This window comes from Brachyhypopomus gauderio, chromosome 3 (genome assembly GCF_052324685.1).
Source record: "Brachyhypopomus gauderio isolate BG-103 chromosome 3, BGAUD_0.2, whole genome shotgun sequence".
NCBI lineage: Eukaryota > Metazoa > Chordata > Actinopteri > Gymnotiformes > Hypopomidae > Brachyhypopomus > Brachyhypopomus gauderio.
The window spans coordinates 7,764,421-7,779,783 of NC_135213.1; the positions used below are offsets into that span (position 1 = coordinate 7,764,421).

The following is a 15,363-nucleotide window of genomic DNA, read 5'->3' on the forward strand; positions in this document are numbered from 1 at the left end:
AGAGTTACACAGAATTATAGCAGATAAAAACAATATTAGGCTGTCCTTTCTAGGATGGCCCAGACAGCCTGTTTTGAGAGATATAGAATCACTACAGCATAAACATATTCTGAAGTATTATGTATGTCAATCTTACAAGCTGCAGAATGGGAATTAGATCTTATTATATCTTTACATTTTTCAGTAAACATTTCTCACTATGAACACATGAAATATTATTTATTGGTCATACACACAAAAGCTGGGCACGCGTGGTAGTTTCTTTTGGGCAGTACTGTTGATCTGAGCACTGTTGTGTGCAGTTTGCATTCTACTCCAGGAGTTCTCAGTTCATGGGGTGCCATTTTCTTTTCTTTTTTTTACAGTGGGAAAAACATAATTAACTGGGAGCAGCATCAGGGCCTCAGACTGAAGTATTGTCCCACCATACAATGTAGAAATTCATTACGCTCACACATTTATTCTTTATACTGTTGCCCCCTAGAGCCCAAAAAGCATAATTGCAGGGCTTCACAAATGAATACGTTACACTTAGAAAAAATATATAATCATGTTGATCAATCATGTCCACTCAACCCTATACATGATTTATACACAAACATTAAAGTTTCTTTCAAAGTATTTACATTTATTCAAGGAGGAACTGCAAAGAGGTAAATACAGTACAATATAGTGTCAACCTGGTGCATCACATTTTAGGCACTTAGCATAAAAAAATAAAATTCTCACATCCTAATAAACCAACAACCTGTGTGACATGAGCATTAAAGACCAAACAGTGAATTTTTAATTGTGTTGTTTTTTTTTTGCCTCACAATAAAAATTATTTGGTTACTGTTAAACTGGCATGGTACATAGTGAGGGGGAAGCTTTTGGCTTGATGGCATAGTATACTGGTAGTGTTCAGTAGGGTCACTTGAGGTCAGGGAAAGGAGAGCATTGAAATGGTAAGGTTTTAAAATATGCATAACGTTCAAAAAACACAATTAACCGTTAACCAATTAAGGTTTAAAAGCAGCATCAAATTAAGTTGGTTCACTGCTTTGAACTGTAACAGGGATTGTCATATCACAAAACTGAAGGGGAGGAGCCTTAAAGTGATGTTCCATGAAGCAGGCGCTAAAGTTGAGTCAAATAAAAATGGCCAACGATTTTTTATGGTTAAAAAATAAGTGAAGCTGATACAGCGAGTTAGAAAAAATACAGCCAGGGTTACAAAAAAACCAAAACAAAACCACCACTGTTGTGATGAGCTTGAAATATTACCCTCATCTTTCTAACGAAAGCACTTATCAAAGTGCTTGCCTTTAATGTACATGATACTGTACATGCTGGCAGCTGTGAGGTAAAGCTGAACCTGTTGTTCAGAAGTTGACCATTGTACTGTGAATGGCTGGAAGGAAGATTTGCATAAGTTATTAACCCCAAAGACAGGCTGACAGCTTAGAGTGGAGATTCTCGCTAGTGGTGATGCTAAGTTGGGTGTAGTTTAATCATTTACATTTAACTACTCTGCAGGTTTGGGTCTAGGAGTGGCATACACCAAAAATCAACATGGTGACCCATGAAAATACCCTGCTTGACATTTGCCAATAAGCAAGCTCAGCTTTAAAGACTGATGCAAAGTTTTTGGGATGAAGTACTGACCACCTTTAAATCCTCTAGACCACATACAAGGTCGGTGATTTTAACACCGAGGACAACAACTGCTTGGTAAACATGTTGAGGCAGATGTAGGCACTCTAGTATCAGGGAGGATGAGAACAACAGTTAGTGTTTGGTTGGGCTTTTGAGGTTTGGTAGCTTTTGCATCTCCACATGCTCCATTTCTTCTCCTCTTCTATAAAGCAGACCATTACTCTGCAGCCTCCTCACCTTCACGCCAAGGAAAACAGTGGAAGGAAAGCACGAATGCTGAAACCAGACAATATGCTGCATCTGCTCTGCACAACTTAATGGAAATATTTAAAACTAAGGTGAAACGGATTATTGCTACTACAATGACACTGGGTCAATTCTGGTATGTTCAGAAAGGGATGCAAATGCAACAGCAAAACAAAAACTAGACCCAAACAAATGCCTAAATAAAAAAAAAAAAATAGTGCATGGGTGAACTTACTGCTCAAAAAACATGGCTTCCATAGGAACCCCAAAATGTTGTTTGTATATCAGTTTGTACAATTCTTCAATACCAGATACTTACATTCTGTACATTCTGAAAAGTTACTGGACACAACACTAAAAAGTTTACAATTAAGGTGAAATTAGAACCACTGCTAAGTAAAATAAGCTCTATGACCTCTAGCAAAGGGGTAATGTTCGCAGCCAACAAATCAAACTGTAAATGACACATCTTTAAACATGGTTGCTGAGCTAATATAAAGGATCTCTTTATAAATTGGACTGTTCATTTAAAGATTATGAAATTACCTGAGAAATTTGTTAAATGACTGCATTGAAATAGGTCTATCACAGACAGCACCATGTTTTTATACCAGTGATCTTTTTGCGTGCACCATAAACATACAGTGTGTCCAGTTTTCACAGTTCCATTCTGTACATACACAAGGGTTTAGACTTAAATATACATGGGTTAAAACTATTTACATATAAATTGGTTTCAGGTACCAAACTCTATTACACTATAGCCATTAAACTCTTCTGGAGGAATATCTATGGAAAAATAATATTGACAGCTTAGCTGTATCTAACTGTACTATTCATAAAAAGAAAAGAAAGCATCATTGATCAGTCTCATTTCTATATTAGAGGACGGCTTTTCTCCCAATCCAGGGGCTATGGGGGTACATTAAAACAGCTTATTCCAGTCTCTTGTTGCCTCCATGAGATGCCGTTGTCCATGGCCAATCCACTCCTCTTGATTGTTAAATACCCGACCACAAAACCAACAACTAAACGTAGGCTTTTGCTCTGAACCTGCGGCGGAGGACAACCTGACCACCTGATATTTGTTCCTGCTTGTCTTTTTTAACTTCAGTTTTAAGATGAACCTCTCTCTTACATTACCTCTCCCTATCGGCTGGACTCTTGAATCCAGACTGTTCGAGGAATTGTCCTGCTTTGACAACGTACCCTCTAGACCAAGAAGGCTCCACTCAGAGATGGCTTTGACCGTGTTCTGAGACAACGAAACTTTGACGACTTCATTTTTGTACCTGTTAACCGACTTCATTATGTCTGCCACTTGAGGGATGTCAGCATCTGGATGGTTCAGCACCACGACCGGCTGGTTTTGTCGGGGCCACTTGATCTGTTGGAGCGGGCTGAAGGGAGAGAGCCTGAGAGTCCTCTCAACATCCTTTGCCGCAGGCTCCCACAGTGACACCACCTCTTTCTCTGCCGTTGCCTTGCTCGAGATCCTCCTCGTCTTTGGAGAGGTCTCAAACAACTCCTCAAACAGAGCCCTTCTCCTCCTCTTCCGCTGGCTTCTGGGACGAGTGTGCATGGGGACGAGCGGCGACGTCTGTATCGATAAGCTATCGCGACCCCTGTTTTTATTGTCAATGCTTGATTGAGGTAAAATATTTTTAAGCTTCGCTGGGATGACTTTATGAGAGGGGCCATGAGGAGTATTGGAGGTTTTCAGTCCTGCGGACAGACTGGTGAAAGGTCTATTTGGAGACATTAGAATGTAGGGTGACTGCAGAGAACCTGCCGCCAAATAAATGGGTTTTTTGGCTGAAGGGTACGGAGCAGTGGAGAGGAACCGGGTGCCATTGGGACTTCTGACAATCTTGAGGAAAACTCTACTTTTGCCTCCTCCATTTGCCTGGCTGCCCTGACTTGCTCCCTTCTCATGTGAGCCATTTAACAGTATCCCTGACTTAGCTGGAGATATATACCTAACCAGGTAAGCTTGCCGTCCTGTTTGCAAGGGAGCTGTCTTGTCGGCCGAGTTAACAGGCATGGCCAATACTGGGTGGGTGGTCAGCACAGTCTTGGAGTCCAAACCAGTTGACTCACTACTTACTGGTGCGACAGGAAGTGGTCTTTGAACTAAAAAGCATGTTGGTTGCACATTTGCCGGTTCTCCAGAGGGTGACTTTACAGCGCTTGATAAGAGGAGAGGCCCTTTCAGGGAAGAGGCGTTGACAAAGTATCGGCCTCCACTGCTGCTTACTGCTTGCAGAAAAGATGATTGGCTTTTCCCCTCCCCACTCGAGCCTTGTGTCGACATTCCTATTCTGCCTCCATTTAGTGTGAGAGACAACCCTGTCCCTTTGCTGGGCCTTTCGATTCCTGGATTCACATACGACACATTTACTTTGGACGCACAGGACTTTGTAATGAGCTTGAACCCTGGAGCACTTTTTAGTTGGACTGGCACGGCATACGGAGTCTCCGTGGTCTGAAGAAACATCTGCTGCTTTCCCTCCGGTGTCTGCAGGATCCTAAGTGTCGTTTTAGCAGGCCTGACAGGTTCCTGTGTTGCAGTTGAGGAGACCATCCTTTCTTTCTCAAGCTGCTGGCTGATTATAGCATCCGAGTGCTTTTCAAGTATCTTGCCTAAAACAGCTGCATTAGTCAAGGTTGCAGCGCCCTTCTCGACCACAGGAGACACATCCTGCTCTCCATTCTCCCCTGACTCTGACAAACACGCCGCTTCCTTCTCAGTTTCTGGCAGCACCGGAACAGACAAGGAATCATCGACAGTAGCTATGCACTCATCAACCTCTATATCACTATCTGACACTCTTTCTAGCGCTTTCTTTCCACTTGCAGAAACGATATCATCACCACCTCCACTACCATCTACTCCAGTTCCTACACCTTCTTCAGACTCTGCAGCCACAAGTGGGGGAGAAGCGGAGAGCGTTAAGCTCCAGTCTGGAGCCAGCTTGAGATCACCAAAATCTTCACCCTCGTCTTCCTCCAAGTCCTCTGGAGAACCTTCATCAGCTTCCATAGAATCAGGGGAAATACCCAGAGTCTCTTTAGAGTAGTTGTGAAAACTAAAGACCTCCTGACTTGGGGAATTTTGCAAAAGCGTCTCAACTTCTGTGTTACAATCTTTGGCATTAGGGGACTCGCCTGAACATGTTTTATGCTGCGAGCTTGTATCTGACAAAGCTTCTCCATTTGGAGTTATAGTAGAGGACACACTATTCACAACTATATTATCGAAAGCTAGTTCTTTGATAGGAGAGGAATCATTGGGCAATTTAACTCCCGTGAATGAATTAGATGGAGAGCTCTTTCCATCTGATAAATTAGAAGAACGGGTTATGATTTCAGTGTCCTTTGACAGTGAAGTCTTTCTTACATCAACATCAGGGGTCTGTCTCTCTTCAGCAATGGAAAGAGAGGATGCACTCATATTCACAGGGGATCTGGGGGAACTCTGCTCTGTCATTCTCTCATATACACTACAACATTCAACGGATTCAACACTACATTGTTTATTATCCTTTAGATGATCAATCTGGCTAAGGAACTCGTCTGAGACAGTGGGGGTTGTGCCCTCATCTGCAATGCAGTTAGGGTCCAATGCAGACGGTGAGGCATGACATTCTGATATTGAAACTGACTTCATGTTAGAAACTACCTCAGGGGATGTTGGATCATCTTCTATTGATTCTGATTGTGATACTTCTTCCATATCTAAATCTACTGCTGTAGTGGGTTTAACAAATGATTCTGCAGGAGTTGGTTTTGCCATGTGCACTTCTGTATGGGAGATCTTGGTTTCAGTTGCATCTGGGTCTCTGGTAGTTGAATTTGTTGATTTGGACTTGGTGATAGTTGGTGGAGAGGGAGAAAGCTCTTCATCCAGTTGTGATGACAGCCTAGCTAGATGAGGGCTGTGGCTATTGGAAAACGTATACTGTTCAGTCATTATGGACTCCAAATCTACACATGGTGGCGAGGCTGATGGAGTGTTAAACAATGTGCTAGACTTTATAAGAGCTTCATCACCAATCTGGCTTGTGTCTGTATTAGTTCTGTCCAGATCTGCTTCATGCTCATCTAACAAAGGTGACTGGTCTCTAGTGAAATTATCAGTGTCCTGAGCCTCTAATTTTATTGAGGCAGTGAAACCTTTCTTTATGCCAGAATCTAGACTAAGGAGGGACTTTGATCTCGGGGACAGTGTGGAGCAGGGGAAGCTGGACGTTTTTTCATCCTCCCCCGCAACATCAGTGGTGGACATTTCATTTTTTGCAGAGGGTTCCTGTTTTGTTGGTATAACTTTTAAAACTAAATGCTTCTTACCATCTACCATCTTAAAGCCCATGACTTTGGTGGTACAATTAGGGGGAATGGAGATTTTATTTTTGACCATGAGAACCGTCAATCCATTGCTGTTGCTCGGATGCAGAACACCAGACCCAGAGCCGAGTTCATTCTCTTGTGTCTTTGTCTGTGTTGGTGTTGTAACTGGAAGAGAAGACTGAGGTTCACTCTTGAGGGAACCTTTACTCCACTTGTTACCGTCTTTCTTTGCACTGACAGCTCGTTCAAGGAACTGCTGCGTTTCCTCCAGTGTTTTCTCTGGATTAAACAAACTGCCGTTGTGGTCAAGCAGACCGACTCCAGGAAGAGAGTTCAGCTTCGTCATCCACTGTGATTCCCTGGATCCTCCAGCAGACGGACTCTTTTTAAGCAGGAGTTTCAGTCCAGGAGAATTAACCCCAGTGTTGTCCTCTATTGCCCTCCATCTGTTTGTTCTTTCCACTTCATCTCCATGGGCGACAGCCAAGTGCTTGTTTAGATACTCTCTCCGCGCCGCCCCATAGCCACAAAACTGACAAGTGAAAGGAAAAGTTCCCGAATGGACTTTCCCTTGTGTGGGACTGAGTGGGGGACACTTGATGCATTTATGGCTGCCCTCGTTGTGGTGATGAATGTGCTGAACAAATGTGCCTGCATCCCTTGTGGAAAAGTCACACGTCTTACAGCGAAACAGTCCATTACAGCTGTGGCACATGATGAAGTGCCTGGTGAGAAACAGTAAGGAATACTGGACTCCGTCGTTGCAGATCTCACAGGTGACCAATGTGTCGCGATGGCCAATGCGATGGCGCTGGAGAGAGGAGAACTCATTGGTGACGAACGTGCAAAGATCACAAGGATACGTTGGAAGCGTTCCCTTGTGAGCTCCTTGAAAATGTTTAAGCAAGTCATTGGGGCTGTAAGTGGTATCGCCTTTGCATTCAGAGCAGCAGAAACTCAATATTTTTCCTGAAAAAATAGCGCCCTGTTGCATCTTACACGGTGATTTTTCCGGTGACTTGCTTTCTGTTTGAGAATTATCAGTACCTGACTCCCCAGACTGAGTGTCATCTTGGTCACAACGGTCATTATATGCGGTCTCTCCTGTCTGGTTATCAAGCTCTTTTGAAAGAGAGCATGTATTCTGAGCGTCGTTGTTCTGATCATGGTTTTCTGGTGGGTCATCGAGATTGGCCTCCATATTTTATGATAAAGAATCCTGTAAAGCAGAGGAAAATGATAAGCCCATTAAGCCTTAGTTTTACTAGCACAAACATAATAAACATAGACTGTGACAAGACCAAATAGAGATTCTTTACTGGAGGCTGAAGAAAATATTTAAACAAAGCCACACTTTCACAATAGAACAACAGTTCTATGGATCGGCAGTCCATTCAAAAATATATATACAGAAAATAACAATAATACAAAAAACACACACACATGGACGTGATTATACAAATAAAACAAAATATTTTAAAATCCAAAAAAAATGCAAATCATGTTTGATTTCAATATAAGCATACTGTATTCTAATTAAAAGTGCATTAAATTTTTTTACATTGTTAAAATTAAATGATACATAATTCTACTTACATCAATATAGTTCATGTCATTTTTTTCAATATCCTGGTGAGTCACTGCACACTCATACAATAATTTTTTTTACATTTGGCTTCCCATGTCCTGGGTCTCAGAAAATGAGTGTGTGTATTTTAGGTCTATACAATCAGGACTCCAATTCAATACATGAATTTACGATGGTAGATGGTAAGAAGCATGTACTACATGATTAATGTAGTATTTAGATTTACAAACATGTTAATCAAGAAATATTCATACAGGATCAAGGTATTCCCAATCCCATGACCACATTAATGTACATTCACCACCCAGTTTATTATAAATATTTATTTACTGGAAAACACCTCATGTAAAATCAAAACTAGACCTTTCTTGCTTTACAGAGCTATTATTTAGACTAACTCTTTATCAACAGTCAATTTTTAATCACAGGACTGCTGCGGGTTGGATATTTTTAGATGACAGACCACTTTTAATCCAATAGTGACACTGACGTGTGTAAACTCCAGCAACACAGCTATTCCTAATACACTCAACAACACTGTGTGTAACAAGAATGGTCCATCAACAAAATCTGTGCAATGTAATAGGCCACAGTTCATAACTACAATGCAATATGATTGCAGCCTGTGAAAGCTGGCGCTGTTTCTAATAAAGAAACCCAGATGAGCACACATTGTGATGATTGCAGGTGATGTCATTACTGTTGTTTTTGTTGGGTGGGGGTCATTTACTAAATTAAAATAATAGATTTCCAAATGGTCTAAATTAAACATATTGCTTTTTACTTTAGAATGAGTTTTCACAAATAGTGCACAGGATTACATACATAAACTGTTATAATAGACATGGTTCAGTAAAACTTTTTAAAACAAAACTCTTCAATTTGAACTACAAATATCAGATGAAAACTTACAGAATTTGCCTAAAGCATTGTGCAAAGTGTACAAAAGCAAGGTCACAAACTACAAGCAGTGCCTAATCTTAATACAATACTATTTATGATGTAATAACACATTTGTAAATGGAATTTGTCATCTTTGCACATATGGTATGATACTTATAAGCAACAATATAATACCACCCAAACATGAATACAGGCTCTACTCAGATGTTTGTCAAACACACCAACTGAATTGATATTCATTAACTTTATGTAGACTAATCCATACATGCAAAGTGGAAATAAACAAGATTTATTTGGCAATTACATAGCCTATTTAACTGACAGATACAGAACTCATTTCCCAACATGTATTACTCTAAATATAAGAACAGACATGATAAAACAGATGTGAGAACATAATGACAAATGACTTTCCACTCCCTTCATGTACACCATGTAAAAGCACACATGGTGCTGATGCAAATCCATCAACCTTTAAGACACCCAAACACATTATTAGTAGCTAAGATGCATAATGCATAATGCATAAGGCTAAATATCCACGTGAAAACTTTCCTGCTGCAGATAAGCTGTTAAACTGAAACTATTTGAGAGCAAATTTCTGTTGTGCATAATCTATCTGAGCCTATGCAGGCCAGTCTGAACTAACTGGCGATGCCTAATCTCAATGCAGCTCATGCATGTCCTTGGAAATCAAGTTTTGGCGACTCTTCGTCCATACAGGGCATGATGCGCGTTATGATCAGTCCCTACTTGTAAGAGAAGCATAGGTATCGCGTCCATGGAGGTGATCCGTGGAGCTGATCTCTAATAGGGAACAGCTACGTCCTCTGCATTAAATAAAGTATTGACTATGCGATTAGATTAGACTTGACATGCACCAACTTTAAGCAAGGCGGACATATACGGACAATGCATCGCGGACTGAGGAAGTGCCATGACTATAATCCGACTCGGATAGCTTCGCGTCTAGGTGTGCACACCGACTACAACAGGCGGCCCAGACCCGGTCGTGTCCGGTTATTGCACTAAGCTCTCCCTCAAAAAACCTGTTTATTTATTATTATCTAAATCAACACAAAATAAAGCAACTCGCCCCCACCCACGCAAGACATCAAACGAGCAGAATCATACAGAAACCGTCAAAAGCGCGAATTCTTTTAAACGAGTGCTGAACGTTACCCTTACGAAGCGGAAAAGCGATACTTTTACATAAGTGGTTCGGAGATGCTCGGTTTAGATACATTTACCTTTCTTTTCTGTTTAGACTGGCAAGTCAGTGACGGCGGCCATGACAGTTCCATCCGGGTAACTCGGTCCCCACTGCTGCGTGTGAGTAGTGAAGCCGGAACTCGGAGCGGAGGAATATGGACCAGTACCTGAAACTCTCAATAGCTTGTTTTCTGTAAACTCTTTATTTTTTTTACTCGGTCCCCAGAAAGGAGTCTTAAAATCATTTATTAGTATAGGAATTCTGGACTTTGGACCGAAGCCATACATTTTATGAAATAAATAAATAAAAAACAGCGCATGCTGTTTGAAGCGGCGTTTATAACGACAGTATAAGCCAGCCCACAGAAATGCTGAACAGCACAGAATTTAGAGACGCCATGTCTGCTTCTAGACCAGGGCGCGCCATTTTATATGGGGCTTCACCACAGAATGCTGCATTATTTCAGTATAAGCCATGAGATTGATCGTTCAAAGCTTCTTGTAGGATCAGCTGTGGATCTGCTTAACTACCTCTTCAAAAAGACAAAAATAATGGAAAACGAATAAGCTATATGTACAATTAAATAACACTATATGGACATTAAATCAAGTTTTCACATAGGTTAACAAATAATAATAATAATAATAATAATAATTTCCACTTCTATAGCGCCTTTCAAAGTACCCAAGGATGCTGTACAGAGAAATACAAAAAAAAAAACCAAACGTTCACATATTCTATTCATTTCAGTAGCACTATTCTATGGCACTCTGAAGTAGGGACTGCTAGATTAATTCAGATTAGGCTTTTTTATCACTGTCCTTTTTCAAGATTGTTATTGTGTTGTCATCTTCTCTAGCATATAATATAGGCTAATAGTGAAGAATGGGTCTGTGATCACAGCATGCCACAATCCTGAATTTCACATAATGAGTAATTCATCTTCTATATCAAACCTAAATTTAAGAGCCTGTAATTCTTTTGCTATTATCCTAACAATCTTGAATAAATCCATCTTGAATACCCAGTAATTCTGCCTAACATTTGATGTGGAGGTAGAAATATCAAGCTTATTGCATATGAATGTTGTTTAACTGTGTGGCCATTAACAGCCCTTCAGCTGACTAAGGCAGACTATCAATCATCCATCTGTAGGAGGCCACATTAATCAAATTGGCTGTTGTTAGGCTGTTGGTGTTTTTAACAATCTTAGTCATGTAATCTCTGCACAAACAAAGCCTCATACTGGCCTATACAATTTACATATATTCTGTACATCTTTGATCTTAAGTATTTCACGACTACCAAAGAAGTACAAGAACAACAAACAATATAAACACTGTATAGAAAATAGAAAATTACAAAAGCGATATGAAGTATTAGTAATAAAGTAATAAAGTGTGGGTTCTGGGTGATAGAGGCAGCACCAGTAGAATGAATAAAGTGATACAGTGGTGTTTTTAATGATAAATAATTACACACACACACACACACACACACACACACACACACACACACACACACACACACACACACACACACACATATATATATATATATATATATATATATATATATATATATATATATATATATATATATATATATATATATAGTCATTTAAAAAGCAGTGAATTCTAAGTGGATCAGGGCATGTGTCTGCATGTGATCTATGTATATCCTACTAGTATATCTGACCTATACAAAGCTGTGCCCCACACACTCACACACACACACATACACACACACACACACACACACACACACACACACACACACACACACACACACATATATATATATATATATATATATATATATATATATATATATATATATATATATATAATTATTATATTATTATTATTATTATTATTATTATTATTATTATTATATAGATTATACAGTTGCAATATACAGGGGTGGAAAGTAATTACATTTACTAATTACATTTACTCACATTACTGTAATTGAGTACTTTTTATGAGTAATTTGTAATTTTCTGAGTAGTTTTTGAAATATGTAATTTATACTTTTACTTGAGTAAATTTTGACCCAAGTAGTTTTACTTCACTACATTTGAACGCCCTCACAGTACTGAGTAAAAAAGTATTGATGGTGAAAAATTAAATGCGGGCAGAAATTTAAACTTGTGAGTCCCAGAACTGAAGGCCAGTTGTGTGGCCTTGCCTTGCACATGCACCCTTTCCATTGTCTCATAATCAGGTCGTAATCTGATGCACTTATTTCCAAAAGGATGAGATTGTTCTATCTTTAAATCTTCTATCTATCAGGTTCTGTGGCATCCTGTGGACATTTTATTGTGAAAAGTGGAATCCTGTGGGCACTGTATTTTGAATAGTTGGATCCTGTGAGCATTTAAAATAGTGGAATCCTGTGCGCATTTTGTTTTATTCTGAGATGTGGGATCCTGTGGTCATATTATATTTTATTTTGAGTTGTGGCAACCCTTGGGCATTTTATTGTGAATAGTGGGATCTGGTGGGCACTGTATTTTGAATAGTTCGATCCTGTGAGCACTTACTTTTAAATTGTGGGATCCTATGAGCATTTTTAAATTTTTGATGTGGGATCCTGTGGGCATTTTATTGTGAGTAGTGGAATCCTGTTGCATTTTAGTTTGATTTGTGGCATCTTGTGGGCACTTAATTTTCTGTGCATTTTGTTTTTTGAATAATTGTAATTTAATTTGCTTTATTCTTATCATAGTGTTGTCCATTGGACAATAGGACTGAAAATTGTTTGCACTTTATGGTACAGGTTGTGTCCTTGTGCTGTGAGGAAGTATGTTCCTGAGCCCAGCTGATCTTTTTGCAAGTGTGGATGTGCACTTAAATACACTTTGAAATCGATTAAAACAACTTTTGCTGAATTTGGTTCATGATTCATCCATGCATTAAATAACTGAAAGTAACTAATACACACACACACACACAGACACACACACACACACACACACACACACACACACACACACACACACACACACACACACACACACACACACACACACACACACAAATGTGCTACTACTCTTGGATAAGGGTGGTCTACTTGAAAAATAAAAAGATTTTTCTATTGTTTATGGAACAGAAAACCAGCTTTTACATTTGCTGTTAAATGCTGACAATACATACTACATTAAGTAGGCCTATTATGAAAAGTTGCTGTTGTGAAAACTGTTTTGTTAATTGCCTCAACATGTTGAGTCCTCAGTTTGATTTCCTGAAAATAATGTGTGTGTGCTTGAACTAATGATTAAAGAGGTTTGCTGACGTCAGTTATGAATACAAATGAGGTGTTAATTAAGGCGTGGTAGTGTAAAATGCTTGGCTGATGTGCATTACATGAGATTACAGGACTAAAGCCTTTAGAAGTGAATAACTCCTCCCACCTCTGGCCTGAAGTTTTTTAAAATAAATACTGCCAACTTTTAGTCCTGAGTCAGAATCACAAGTGGAAGAGTTCATCTTCCCTGAAGGCTGATCAACAGTAATCTTGTACCTGTAAGCTGACCTGATACTCAGGTCACTTTCAAGAAGAATTTACAGCGATGTGGACCAACAGCTCTGGTGGTAAGTGGTGGATTGATTGATAAAATATATTTAGCTGCATTTTGTGTAACTTTTGAGCCTAAGAAACAATTATATATGGTCATGCCATTGCTACAATTATACTATTGCTAAGATTTAAATATATATATTGGCTGTATTTTCAGTCTGTCACTGTACTTGTATGTTTATACATTGTACCTACATGTTTGGCATGCATGGTTTAGCTTAACTTTGTATTTATTTCTCTGTTTAAGCATTCTGTTGGATAAGAATTTATTGGAGAAATGTTTGTTACATTATATTAAAAATATTTATCTATGTTTTCCCACAGCTCTAGATGGAGCATCCCAGGCCAGTAAGATTCCAGGTCGGAGGAAGAGGACTAGCTTCACTAAAGAGCACTTGGAACTTCTCAGAATGGCTTTTAGTGTTGATCCATACCCTGGCATTAATGTCAGAGAAAGTCTGTCTCAAGCCACTGGTCTCCCAGAGTCACGCATTCAGGTAGGTGACCAAACAAATGTTGAAATATAAATAGCTATACATTGCTATACATTAATTGTTTCTTTAATCATGGCTTTGAAAAGATATGGTCTGTGATGTAATTTTATTGCTGCAATGAATTTTTACAGTATAATCTAAATTTTGTGATTCTTTTGTGCCAAACAGGTTTGGTTCCAGAACAAGAGAGCAAGAACCCTGAAGAATAAAGTCACACGGGTCTCATCTCAACCAGAAGACGTTTCTTCTTTGCCCAGCCCGTTCCTGCCCCCTCACATGGTGATTACGAGGGAGAATGGGCAACCAAAACATCTGAAAGACACACTTTTCAACATCACTCAACCTGAGGTGAAAGGAAACACTGGGCAAGATTGTTTCATCACTGACGCGTCTCCACAAAGTTTCAGCTTTCCACTGAACGGGGCTCACTGCAGCACTCCATCAGTGAGGCCCCGTCTGGACCGACTGATGGGCACCAGCTCTAGTCCCTCCCCATTTTCGTCTGATTTGGATGCATCTCCTGTTGGCTGGGGCTCTGTGAGAACCAAGACCCAGCCTTCACCAGAGTCTCTGTGGAGTCCACAGCTACATGGCACTGGGAACACTGGTATGAACGAAGTGTTCCTGTACCCACCACCACCATATCCTTATGGCAGTGTCAGGTTTGCCAGTGGCCTGAATTCCACATCCACTTCCCCCGGCTCTCCTGATTCTGCATTTTGGGACATGGCCACAGACAGCTCCACTCTGTCTTCTCAGCATAACAGTCTGTGGGATGAACCATCTCAGGAGGAGTATTTAGCCCCACTGCCTAATCTGTCATCCCAGTGTCTGGAGGAAGTTCTCGGAGAAATAGAGCCAGGCTGGTGGAACATCAATGGGCAGATGGACATGTAATGATCATTCATAGACCAGGGTTAGAGTTCTGGTCAAGCCAAAGTTCACAAAGAAACATTTGACATTATGTTACATTTGCTACCTCATGTTATTTATCTTACTTAAATTATTGTGGATATGCTGTGATATTGGCATTGTGCAGATTGCACAACAATTTTTATTCACTATATATTTATTCACTGTAGCTTATTTATTTAATTTGAAAAGTAGTTCATAATTTATCTCACACTGCAATATTCTATTGATTCTTGTTTCAATATTTAAGTGCATTTGTCCTTTATTTATAGTTAAATTATTTATTTCATTATACTGTAGAAGTACATTTTATTCACTATATATTTATTCACTGTAGCTTATTTATTTAATATGAAAAGTAGTTCATAATTTATCTCACACTGCAAGATTCTATTGATTCTTGTTTCAATATGCATTTGTCCTTTATTTATAGTTGA

General features: G+C 39.5%; 2 protein-coding genes across 2 annotated transcripts; one reads left to right on the forward strand and one right to left on the reverse strand.

The window, feature by feature from the left end:
• Positions 1 to 755: 755 nt before the first annotated feature.
• LOC143510180 (zinc finger protein 518A) lies at positions 756 to 10,150 on the reverse strand. Its single transcript, XM_076999249.1, has 2 exons — positions 9,976 to 10,150; positions 756 to 7,453 (listed from the first exon to the last, which is right to left on the reverse strand). The coding sequence occupies exon 2, from the start codon at positions 7,433 to 7,435 to the stop codon at positions 2,810 to 2,812; it is 4,626 nt and encodes a 1,541-aa protein (XP_076855364.1). The 5' UTR covers positions 7,436 to 7,453; positions 9,976 to 10,150; the 3' UTR covers positions 756 to 2,809.
• Positions 10,151 to 13,512: 3,362 nt separating this feature from the next.
• On the forward strand, positions 13,513 to 15,122 carry mxtx2 (mix-type homeobox gene 2). Its single transcript, XM_076998467.1, has 3 exons — positions 13,513 to 13,534; positions 13,845 to 14,017; positions 14,183 to 15,122. Exons 1-3 carry the CDS (start codon positions 13,513 to 13,515, stop codon positions 14,909 to 14,911), a joined length of 924 nt encoding a protein of 307 aa, XP_076854582.1. The 3' UTR covers positions 14,912 to 15,122.
• Positions 15,123 to 15,363: the final 241 nt, after the last annotated feature.

What these genes read in the sequence shown, in the direction of transcription:
- LOC143510180 (XM_076999249.1), bottom strand. Translation starts at nt 7,435, where the DNA reads ATGGAGGCCAATCTCGATGACCCACCAGAAAACCATGATCAGAACAAC.
- mxtx2 (XM_076998467.1), top strand. Translation starts at nt 13,513, where the DNA reads ATGTGGACCAACAGCTCTGGTG. An exon ending in GTGGACCAACAGCTCTGGTG is followed by an intron (nt 13,535 to 13,844) that starts GTAAGTGGTGGA and finishes GTTTTCCCACAG; the next exon opens with CTCTAGATGGAGCATCCCAG. An exon ending in TCCCAGAGTCACGCATTCAG is followed by an intron (nt 14,018 to 14,182) that starts GTAGGTGACCAA and finishes TGTGCCAAACAG; the next exon opens with GTTTGGTTCCAGAACAAGAG.